General features: G+C 35.0%; 1 protein-coding gene across 5 annotated transcripts in view; it reads right to left on the bottom strand.

The window, feature by feature from the left end:
• LAMA2 (laminin subunit alpha 2) overlaps positions 1 to 12,849 on the bottom strand; it is an 811,978-nt gene that overhangs the window by 261,422 nt on the left and 537,707 nt on the right. For 3 of the 5 annotated variants that reach the window (XM_074187557.1, XM_074187558.1, XM_074187559.1), the window contains exons 19-21: positions 10,051 to 10,262; positions 3,506 to 3,612; positions 1,422 to 1,700 (exon numbers count right to left, since the gene is read on the bottom strand). In XM_074187557.1, the coding sequence (XP_074043658.1) occupies positions 1,422 to 1,700; positions 3,506 to 3,612; positions 10,051 to 10,262 (598 nt within the window). The remainder of the gene's footprint in view (positions 1 to 1,421; positions 1,701 to 3,505; positions 3,613 to 10,050; positions 10,263 to 12,849) is intronic. The other 2 variants (XM_074187560.1, XM_074187561.1) reach the window with 1 other exon arrangement.

Raw genomic sequence — 12,849 nt, 5'->3', positions numbered from 1 at the left:
CAGTCAAATATCCAGATAAAAATTCATCTCAAGTACTTGGATATTTTATGTATGTGATGGCAAACATTTGGATATCTACAAATATCTGGGCAACTGGCTGAATACATTTATTTTCTTTTCATGGTTTGTAAGGAGAACTTGGTTTATTTTCTTTAAACTAATCCTTAGTTTTCTTCTTCTTTCCCTCTACTCCAGAAAATAGGAGCTCTTGGGTTGCAGGAGCAGCTAGCTATATTTGCAAGTCTATATGCATGCATTGGTACTCAATACATGACTACAAGAATGACAGTCACCGGGCTCCAGGCAGATCTTGTTTTAAAGCACGACACCAGAATTAGATCTTAAAAAAAAAAGATGGATAAAACTAGAAATGAGACCTGATGGAACTGTCCAGAAAACTTGATTATGTCTTTTCTAATTTTTGTTAGAAAAGAGATTAGCAGAGAGATTGTCCCTCTGAACCCATAAAAACAAAACTTGATGAGATAGTAATTAATAATAATAAGTCAAAAGGGATACCTTGCTACATCTTTTCTTAATTTCTTGAATTGAGCCTTTGTTGTTTTTTTAAGCTGATTTAGGTGAGTATCTAATACAATTACATTGGTAAGATTTAGTTAGGTATGAGGACACTTTAATGTTACAAGTTACAATCCTTCATGCCATAGTTGACATGTTTTATGAGTCTGATTGTCTCTCTTCTCTTCTTTCTCTTCCTTTTCTCTAACCTCTCCCCCTTTATACTATCTGCCCTTTCAGGTGGGCAGCAGCTGCCAGAGTTTAAGCACAGCCTTGGAAAGCTAAAAGTCTTGATGCCCATGGGTTTGGGACAATGGGCAGAACTAGATAAACCATTCTAGTACAAATGAGGATTCAAAGAGCCCTTTCAGCAAGGCTCAAGGGGCAGATGAGGGAAGGCTTCCTGGAAGAGTGTAAGGTAGCAGCATCTTAAGAAAGATTCTGGTTCTTAAAGGTGATGTACCAAAAGGAGAGGATGTTGGCCCAAAAGACCACCTTTGCGCACACATAGAGAGTGTTCATTTTGGTGTGATCAATGAGGACAATGAAGAGAGTGATGGGAAATAAATCTGGAAAGGCTAGGGAAGGAAGGTCTTCAAAGCTCATCTCTTTGATTTGGATTTTACCCTAGAGACAATAGGGGACCAACAAAGGCTTTCAAGCAGGGAAATGGGAAAGTCCAACTTGGGCCTTCCTTAGGAAGACACATTCAAAATCTAAAGCTGACAATCAATTTATTCCTGCATTAATAATGTCTATATAATAAAGGCATATCCAGTGGCCATCAATCAGTATGCATTTATTAAAACACTAGTGTACCAGGCCTTGTGTTAGGCACACAAAGAAAAAAGCACATAGAAAATCCATGCGGAGACACATTCATGCAGTGCCTCAGAGATTACCCGAGACTGGGCCCTATAGGCTCCCCGAGGGCACCCACTGGCGCTGACAGACCCCCACCTCAGAGGAGGAGGGGGTGGGGGGGGACCTTGGAGTTGCTGGGTTCTCCACGGCTTCTCCTCCTGCTTATGCACCTGCCTGCTGAGTTCACACTTTTTACCTAGGAATCCTGATTTACAGACACATCTTCCAGTTCTGTCGCAGTGAGGTGACGCAGAGCCAAGAGGGTTGCAGTCACAAAACACACAGAATTGCTTCCCTGAGTCCCACTGCAACTGGGGCTTTCAAAGCCAAAGACAAAAGAAAATGTGAAACAGAGGGCATAAGAAGGTATTCAAGAGTTGGAATTCTATGATAGTCTTAGATATTCCTAACATCAGGGTGTTGACACTAGAGAAGTAGCTTCAACTGAATGTATATAGGCGAATACAAAAATATCATATATGTATGTGTGTTTTTACACACACACACACACACACACACACACACACACACACAAACTCATATTTTTGGACAAGATCTGTGATTTCATTGAGGTAGGCAACTCCCAGTAAGGAAATCTACCTTTATGAATACAGAGCCACAGTTGCTCTTAAAATTATAGCTTTGGGGGCTAAGGAGTGACTTGTCTAATGTCACACAATCAGTTTGTGTCAGAGGCAGATCTTGAACCAAGGTCTTCCTGAGTCAGTCTTTCTACTCTACCAAATTGCCTCCCAGGATTCTTATGGGCTAATAATTTTTGGAACAGATAGACTGCAGAAATGAGTTTCAAGAGAATATCTGTGGCCAGTTGACCAAAAGTGTTGGCTAATGACAGCTATGGGGCACAGTGGATAGAGTGCTGACCCTGGAAGGAGCAAGCCCTATCTTCCTGTTTTCAAATATGACCTCACACTTATTAGCTGTGTGACCCTGGGCAAGTCATTTGTCTTAGTTTCCTTTACATTCCTGTAAAATGTGCCAAAAGGGAAAGGCAAACCACTCCAATATCTTTGCCAAGAAAACCCCAATGGGGTCATGAAAAATTGAATATGATTGAAATGACAACAACAGAGACCAGAGTTAAGACCAGAGTTAAATGATTATCTTCATTCTTCTTTATTCTACTTTTCTTGACTCTCTGCCTTGCAAGTGAATTCTATCAGTCCTAACAAATGGAGTGGACTCAGCATGGAGGGACCATGGCAAAGCTTCATCTCTGGGAAATTCTCCAAGTGTAGACTTTGCTGATTGCCATAGGGTTGGTAGAGTTCCATTCACATGTGATTGACAGCTAATTTTCATTAAATATCTCATTTTTGTAAGATGATTCTTTAAAAAAACACATTTTATTCAACTCAAAGCTGTTTATCAAGTTCAAAACAGTAACTGGCAATGTGTTCAAAATGACAAAACTCGAGGTATTTTGTTAAAAATCAAAGGCTATTTAAAACTGTGCCAGGAACGTAAGGATAACAAAGTGTTTTACTTTGTATTGAATAAGATCTTCCCAGAGCTTTGCCTGTGGTGGGAATTTCCTCAAAGAGCTGTAAAATTGCTCATACTATAAATATGAATGGTTTATATTCTTTACTACAGGGACATCTGAATTTACAGCAAATATTATACATTTCTATTGTCTATGAAGTATATGCTGATAGCCAAATGTTAATTTACCATAATTTTTTCTGATTACTCTAAATATTTCATTTTCCTTAAATAAGTAGATAAATGATTTCTAACTCTTCTTTCAATAATGTATATTTTTCTTTTGGTCTGGATCTGTGATTTTATCATAGTACAGACTTTCAGTGCAGAAAATGCCTCTACCAGTTCAGACCAATAATTTAAAATCTTGGAAAAGAGTCTGGGATACTTAAGAAGTTAAGCTATTTATCTGTGGTCACACAACTAAAATGTATCAAAGGCAGAATTTGCACCTAGGACTACCAGACTACAATGCTATTCACACTCTATTAATCTGGCTCTCTATTACATATTAAAATATAACAAAACATACTATTTAAATATTTAAAATTTAAAATGAATCTTCTTATAGATTTTGACATGAATAAAAACAGATTAGGAAAAGCTTACTCCTTACCTGGCACTCATCACAGCGAAGTCCTTGAACATTGGGTCTGCATTGACATTGCCCTGTCTGTGTATGGCAAACCTCTGAGAATGAGCCATTGGGGTTACAGTGACAAGCTACAAAGGGAAAAAGAAATTCCTCATTCAGAGCCTCCAGCATGGGAGTTCCCAACCAACTTGCTTTCTCCTATTACATCCCAGAAACCATTTAGAGCCATGTGGGAGGAAGGCTGAACACAGCCTCCTCTTACCCATTGCCCTTTCCCTTTAGCCCAACGGGTCAATTGTTCAAGAGTCTCTATTGGGATGGGAGTCAGCAACTTTCATTCCTTCTGATGAGATGAAAGATCACCAGGTCTTTCATCTTTGCTGACAAATGCCTCTGAAAATCTTGTAGGCTTGACTATCTGACCTGTTCCTATGTCGTATATCTTACCTGTCATCTTACCTACTTATACAATCTAAGGAATCTAAGCCTTTCCAACTGTACCATCACTGAACCTTTAAGACCATCTTTCCCAAAGAAGAGAACTCATTGAGAACAAGGACTATCTCACTTTTTACCTGTATCTCTAGTGCTTAGCACTCACATAATAAATTTATTCGTTTTTTGTTTCATTCATTAATTTCTGACAGTCTAGAAATGTGATCATTCCTATGACTACTATGATTATTACTATTAATCTTGATTTTAAATAGTACTTTACACATATGAAAGTGCTATTAAATACCTTATCATACATAGTTCTGAGCATGTCATTTCCATGCTTAAGAAGGTTTAGTGGCTTACTTTTACCTCCAGGAAAAAAATACAAACCCCTGTGTTTGACATTTAGAGACCTTCCTAGTCTTACTCCACTTTACCTTTGCAGACTAATTCCACAGTATTCCACCTCATCACTCAACAGGATGACCAATCTCTTCCCCCAAGGGATGGCATCTTTTACTTCTTTTTAGATTCTCTAGCTTTTCTCAGGCTCAGATCAAATGTTTCCACCTACCAGAGGTCTTATGGATTTGTCCTCTTATTAGTGCTTTCTCCCACTCTCAGGAAGTAACTTTACATTTATTTATTTAGTTACTTAGTTATATTTTGTGCATGAATTTATTTCTACATCTATAATCCCATCCAAAACATGACTATAGGTGTATATATTTATATAGACATACATGCAGATACACACAAACACATATACCTGCAGGTGAGTGTGGTGACACAGTTGAAAGAGTACCAGGACTTGGAACCCTGAAAACTTATCTTCACGAGTTCAAATATGACCTTGGACTCTTACGAGCTGTGTGACCTTGTGAGAGTCACTTCACCATGTTTGACATAAGTGTCCTCATCTATAAAATGAGCTGGAGAAGGAAATGGTCAACTACTCCAGCATCTTTGTCAAGAAAATACAGAATGGGGTCACTGAGAGTTGGATACAACTGAAACAACTGAATGACAACACTGTCATTATGTAGGAGTAAAAGGTACAAGAATTGAAATAATAATAATAATTAAAAACCAGTATTTATATAGCAATTTAAGGTTTGCAAAACACTTTGCATATGTTAGCTTACTTGAGAAATCTGAGTTTGAATTTCACATATGAGACATCATTTATTTGATTCTGAATATGTCATTTAGCCTCAGAGTCTCAATTTTCTTCTCTGAAAAATAGGGATAACAATATTTGTACTACCTGTTTTACATGACTATTTTAAATTTCACATTGGAGAATGTATGTAAAGCATTTTGAAATCTGAAATCACTGCATGAATTATAATTGATAAATCAAACAATATGTGTATTGTTTGAATAACAGTACTAATTGTTTATCCCTATACCTTCCCCACCTATCTCACCTCTATAAGATTTGCTACTGAATTCAGCAAAATGGCTCTTTTAAGAAATCTCTGCCTTTTTGAAATCATACCTAACATCTAACACTCAGTTCAAAAATTCTACAAAGTCATCCTTAGGAGCCTTCTTCCAGGAAGAAATGAGCTCTCCCTCCTCTGAATACATCTAACACTGTGTAGTTCTTTGGTACTACTCATCATAATCTACCTTGAACTATAATTGTAAGCAAATATCTTCTGTCTTCTATTTTTGAGCTCCTTGAAGGCCAACATCATTGCATTTTTCTCAGTGTCTTCCACAGTGACTTAAGGTTTTTCTCAAAGTGCCAGTGCAATTTTGTTTTAATATTTTCACTATCTTTAGATATTAAGAATATTAAATATGGGGAGCTCCCAAACTCTCAAATTAAGAATATTTAATAGCTTAAAACTTCAATTTGATCTCAGATACTTATTAACTGTGTGACCCTGGGTAAGTCACTTAACTCCTATATATGCCTCAGTTTCTCATCTGTAAAATGAGTCTAAGGAAATGACAAATCACTTTAGTTAGTATCTTTTGCCAAGAAAACCCATCTACTTTGTCCATTGGATCATGTAGGGTAGGACAGGACTGCATGACTGAACAATAGCAAAGCGATGCTAAGCATTAGGGACATAATGACAAAAAAAAATAGTCCATGTCCTCAAGGAACTTGCTTTCTATTGGGGTAAATCTATTTTTAAAAATATTCCAGGGTTATACAATAAATTTGGGCATTTGCACCTCTTGCCATTTTTAATTCTATAGACTTCCTAATGTCATGCCTTTCCATAAAATAATAAATTATTTTAGGATATGTAATATTCATGAACAGGAAATACCTTTTTCTCCCCTGAACTTTATACAGTGCTACCTATGACTGTAAAAAGTTAAAGATATTATACTATCAGATGGAAATGACGAAAGCCTTTCCTGATCATCCAATCCTTTCTCCTCAAAGAGTTCTCTCCCCAAGAGCATTTTTCCAGAATTTTTCCTTTCCCTCATCATATCCTACTATGTATTCTCCTTGGTTTCAACTCTCATAGTTCAGTGGGGTGGAAGATAGGGTGAAGTCGGGCTCTACCAAAAGCTAATATAAGTTCAAAACTACTTTTGCCTTTATTTTTACTCTGGCTTTGAATGTAGGTCTTTGAAATAATTATGGGATTAGTAGAATCAGAGAATGTTAGACCTGTCAGGGAATGTAGAGGCCTCCAAATCCAATTCTATTAATTTTACAGATGATTAAAACCAAGGATTAGAGAAAGATTAAGTGATTTCCTTCAGGTAGCACTACAAACCCATAGAAGAGGTGGGATTAGAACCCACTTCTCCTAAGTACTAGTTTAGTCTACTAAGATGAATTTCTGGCAGAGAAAGATTTTCCCCTGGCAATGACTTCTATTGTATCATTGAATTTTATTCATTTCTATTAAACATTTTGCTTCTCAACTGTGAATTCAGTATTAGCATGAATTCTTACAATGAATTCCACTTATCTTATTTCTCATAAATTTGACATGACATTTTAACTAATCACTTCCTTCTAGTTAATTTAGGATTGTCTTTTAAGTATAAGAATAATACCTGATTCCAGATGTTCTAGATGACAGTCTTATAACTTTTGAAATCAGACATATTAAAGAGACATTGTAGCTCCAGGTGGCATAATAAAGTTTACTGACAAATGAGAATCAAGTCTATTAAAGTAAAAATAAAGTGTGCTAAAAGTAAAGATTAATGGGGAATAAGCCTAATTGTTTTCACTCTTAATTTCTAAGTTTGAATTTATTAAAGGAAGCATACATGTACATTCATAGCATCTAGAAATTAGAGATCTGTTTTTTCTTCTTACTTTAAATTTGTATATGATTTTTAATTCTGACTGTCCAACATTGATATGAATAGCTAAATAAGAAAAATCAGTGGAAAGTGACCTTATAATCTTAGGTTCTATTTTTCTCTTACATTAAATACAGCAAAATGAAATTTGTTAGAAAAACTTTATGGTAACTCATTTTCAGCATTTTGAAAAATACCCAAAGTAATGAAAACTATTTTTTTCTTTTAAAAAATGGAAGGAATTAATTTTTTAATAAAAGGAAATGTTACAATTCAACATGAGTAAAACATAAGAGAAAATATACATGTGGATCATTGCTTGTAAAATAAAATTTCATGAAATTTATTTTTCTGTTTTGTTATTCAATTGTGTATGATTTCATGACACTAGGGACCATAGCATGAACGAACCTGGTTTTGTTTTGTCTTTTTGGCAAAAATATTTGGCTGGTTTGCCATTTCCTTCTCTAGTTGACTAAGACAAACTGAGGTTAAGTGACTTGTTCAAGGCTATAGAGCTAGTTAAGTGTCTGAGGCCAATTTTGAACTCTGGTCTTCCTAACTCCAGCCTTAGTACTCTAAGAGCCACTTAGGTACCTTCAAGGCAAAGTTTACTCAAGGTCACACAGAAATATTTTTGGGGAAATAGAAATAGCTGATCTTTCTTTTTGGAAGTCTGGCAAGTATGAACAATGGGGCTATTGTCTTCATGTGATAATTAAAATTCTTTATTAAAAAATGAAAATGTTTTTAATAATAATTTTTATTTGGAGTTAAGGGTTTTTTTCTCTGATCCCAATTCTATCACATATAATGATCCTGTATCCCTTTGAGAAGGTACAATCATGACCCACTCCTGGCATGGTGGTTTGCATATCTTTGCAACCATAACTATTCTTTGGGTACCTAAAACTTCAAGCTATACATTAGACCTTTACAATAAATTATATGGAAGATATTCCCCTCATATTTTCTTTTGCATTAAAATCAGAAGAGAAATTAAGTTGGAGAACGGGGGAAAAAAGTGACCGATAAAGGGTCAATTTGGTTAACAACTAAATTATGACTACTCTCAATAAACACTATTCTGTTATTGTATTTTCCTAAGAAAATTCAGTGATATCAAGTTATTGTTCTAGGTGCTATTATGCTAGAAATTTTGTTTTATACATATATATATATAATATAAACATTTTTGTTTATTGATTTCTTATTTTATTAGTTGGAAAGCTTCTAATATACAAACTCCCTCCATGAATGCAAGTCACAACTCTCTGTTACTTATAATCTTAGTTTCCATGAGCACTGGGAGAGATTAAATGACCAGACCTTGGAAACATATTATGTTTCAGTGGCAGCATTTGAATACTGATCTCCTTAACTAGTATAGTGCAGTTTATAGATAAGGAACTCCTGAGTTCTAATCTGACCATAGATACTTATTAGCTGTGTGACACTGGATAAGTCACAATCTCTGTTTTTACCTCAGTTTCTTCTTCTCTAAAATGGGAATACTACCTAGAACCTACTTAATTATTGGGATGATCAATTAAGGTACTATACATGGACAGCAGAGTGCCTAGCTGTAATGTTAATAAATGTTTATTATTGTTGTTGTTATTCATTGTGACAGTCTTTTTAGTATGTTGGTAATCATTGCTTTGGAGAGATAGACAACTACAAATATTAGGTACTTAGCAACTAGAGCCACAGAGTCTAACTGTCATGAAAACCTGATGTTCTTCTCTAAACAGGTAGGGAGAAAAATCATCTTTTTAATGGTGATTAGATGCATGCTTTGCAACTGGTTTAAATGCTTAGAGGAGAGTGATCACTAGGTGGCGGTGCAGCAACATAGTCTAACATTTATAACAGTTTCCATATTAGTGCACTTTCTATGACCCAACTAGAGAATTTGTAAGGTCCCTTTCTATGTGATTAATTTGGCAATGCTTTGGGGCCACTACCATATGTATCTGACTTCTGATTATGATGGCAGCTGCAAGTTGACAGTGATTTCATTAAATAATTATGGACCACTCTAAAATGGATAATTACGTTTACCTAAACTTACGTTTACCCTTCTTGTAAATAAATGTTTCCTCTAGATTCTATGACTTTTGTCATTTTCATATATGAATGACAAGGTCATATGAACAAGAATTTTTGTCCAATTGGATGGATGAAAAGGACAAATAAATATTTGTAAGCTTATAGTTAAATATGTTAATACCTATTTGGGTAGAATATTGGTAAAGTCACACACAATTTTTTTTTCATAAATCTATGATTCAGGACAAACTAGAATATAGTTTGTCAGTTTAATGAAGAACTTATGCTTTGCTCAAAAGTACCAGTATATTTAAAATATTGATTGGGCTTGGGGTCTCAATGCTGAATTTCAATGTCATGTAATTTATACTTTTCAGAACTTAGAATATGATCATTTCCCTAGCAGGTATATGATGTAAATGTGCTCACTGAATACAAATCATGTGGTTCAAGCAAATGATTACAGCTGACAAATGAAGCAAAACTGGAACCTGCTAAATTAATTTACTAATTATTATTCTTTACTTGGACTTTAGCCCATGCTTGTCCCAATGATATTCCAAACACACTTTAAAATAAATAGCATTTAAGAATGCTTTAATTGAGAAGCCAACCCCGGAAGAGAACAAAAATTACCAAATGAGGTTTTGTTAGAGTATAACCTTAAGTGTATGTATTATTTATACAATTTCCTGCTCTTCCATCTCTACTCAAGAACTGATCAGCTACTTTAAGATATAATACATCAATTCTGTCAGGGGCAACAGTGGTTCAGGACTTACGCTGACAGTTCTTTGCATCAACTGCATCTCCAAAATATCCGTCGGCACAGCGCTCACAATAGCGGCCTGTTGTACCTGGCTTACATATCAGACAAGAGCCAGACAAGCTGTCACAGCTGCCCGGGATGGAGAAGTCAAGGTTGTCATTGCATTGGCATGGTTGACATGATCCTCCAGGTACAGAAGGTTGTCCAAAATAGCCTTCTGCACACCTAAAGCAAAAGATTCAATCTGTCAGAATTCTTTTGGACTCATGAAACCCCATCAGCAAAAGTGTTTACACATTTGTCATGATACTAATCTCTCAAGATAAGATGATGCTCTTTCAAGTATTTCTTTCCCTTCCTCCTCCAAATGCAAGTTTTCTTCATTCTTTTTTTTTTTATTTTAAAATTTGTAACTGCAGTGTAGATACCAGATGATATCCTGGCAGTTCCACTGGTAATTAGATTTCAGCAGGGGGAAAAAATCCCCCAAACTTTGACATTTGTGCTGAAGACGAGACTAAAGCATAATAAAAAATCTGTCTAGTGGCTCTCCAGAGGAATTCAAGTCCAGGTTGGACAGCCTTTGTATTACAACACATCATATGTAGCTCCTGAACTGGTTGCTTTTCTGTATTAATATACAATGCTCAACCTCTTTTTTCCCCCAGTATAAACTTGTTAGGAGAATTCAGGTTAAAAATATAAAGACAGAACTTTAGGGGTAACCAAGAATATGTTGGCAATTAACAGGGGAGGGAGATCATGGAAACCTGTTCATATGAAATGAGTTCTTATGTCTGTTCATCTCCCTTTCTAGGGAGGATAGTTGTTGGAGATTGCTCAGGATTTACACAGGATGCTGGTAAAATGGAATGGCCTGGGTGTCAGACCATTAGATATTTTTTTTAATAATTTAGAAATCAATATGGATAGATTGTAGGCATTCCTTTTTCTTTTTTTTTTAAGAATGTGCTATATTTGGCACAATAATGACAAAACCCAGAAGGTTGTTGCTTTTTTTTTTAAGTACACAAAGCTCTTATTAAATTAGAGTTTAATATTTTCCCTGATCAAAGAACTCTACAAATCTTGCTATTTAATGTGTCAGATTATTAGTACCTATTCAAAAGGTACTTATGCAGACAGGACCCACCAATTTATATTCTGGTCTGCTTTCCCTTTCATTACTTTTACTCATACTTCATTCTTGCTCATATTCTCAGACTGAGAGAGAAAAATAGGGGAGAAGAAAGATAAAGTAGAAATAATAGAAAGTAGAAAGCTTTCTGGGCAATAACAGATACCCATGTCATCCTATGGGAATGCAGAGTAGCAATGGACAAAAATAGAGGGAAAAGATGAAGAAAATAATTTCCTCCATGTAATATATTGTTTTTAAAGGCAATTCAGACACATTACTGTTTTGTAAGATTAGAAAGACTCTCTGCTTTCAGGAAAAGAGATAAGTACAATTTTATTTGAGATATATCAGGCAGTCTCTCAGGGTAAATTCATGAAAATTTAATGAGCACCACAGACATGAATGAACTAATAATTAGATTTGTACTTCCCGACTCTAATATTAATTGTCTTCCACAAAATAACTTCCAAAGAAAAAAAAAAGGAAAGCCTAATTTTGTGCAAATATCATTGATAGACTATTGTCATCAACTTGTTGCTTCTTTTTAAAGATGAGCTATATATTAACTAAAATGGAGTATGTAAGCTGCCACTTTTTTATTCATTGAACTTTCATTTGCATAAAATGCTTTGAAGCTCAAATGAAATAATATAGCTTGGAAATTTTGATTGGAGGAGTAGAAAGTATCAATTAAATGCTTCCTCTACACTGGACGTTATGCTAAGCCCTGGGGATATACAAACAAAAGTTAAACACTCTGCCCTCCAGGAACTTACATTTTAATTTGAGGAGATAATGCCTGTAAGTGAGTAGTTGCTGATTATACTCATAATAAGGGAAGTTTGGGCTGGAGAATCAAAGAGATGGTGAATAGAAGCATATTGCTGTGTAAGACATAAATATCCCCACTGCAAGAAGTGGAAGAGGTAGAGGGGAAGAGGAAGGAAGGAACATTCAATTATTATTATTGTTGTTATCTTCCCTTTAGAGGGAGGTATTTAATCAAAATACCAAGAAGTCCAAATGAATTATCGCCCACATTTTTCTTGCTTTGTTTGACATTTGGAATTTATCATCACATCCACATAGCTTTATATTTCATTTTGTTTACTCTAAATAAATGGATTTTGCTCCAGTGGAATAAGGATATATCAAAGATAATTATTACAGTCAACTAAAATCCATTACTTTCAGTTCACTTCCCTCAAAATGACTTACTGCCCTCTAGAGAGATGACATTATTTAACAAGGTCTGGGAATTCTTCTTAACACAGGTACCAATTAATTGTGCAAATTTCTTCCACAATAGGAGAAAAATTCGTTCCAAGGAGAAAATGGTCATAATTAAACAGATTAATATGTAAGTCATAAGCAGCACCTATGCCTTCCAGAGGGTTTTGTTGTATGACATTTAAGCAAAAATTATGAATAGACAAGATGGTTAATTCATGTTACACTTCAGTGAAAAAAAAATCTATTCACTACTAATACATTTTAGAAGACTTTTTATTAGCTGTCTTATGGAGTCATACAAAAATTTCCTTTGGAACATATAAATACTACTATGATCTGTGAACATAATATTTATCATCATATAAGTCTTTGCTTATTAATAATAGTGCCTAATTTTATGATATGTTTAGATTAAATTAATTGGCAGTATTATAAATC

Source organism: Macrotis lagotis, chromosome 5 (genome assembly GCF_037893015.1).
Source record: "Macrotis lagotis isolate mMagLag1 chromosome 5, bilby.v1.9.chrom.fasta, whole genome shotgun sequence".
Classification (NCBI taxonomy): domain Eukaryota; kingdom Metazoa; phylum Chordata; class Mammalia; order Peramelemorphia; family Peramelidae; genus Macrotis; species Macrotis lagotis.
Note: the sequence above shows the minus strand (reverse complement) of the source record. Positions and strands in the feature narration are given on the sequence as shown.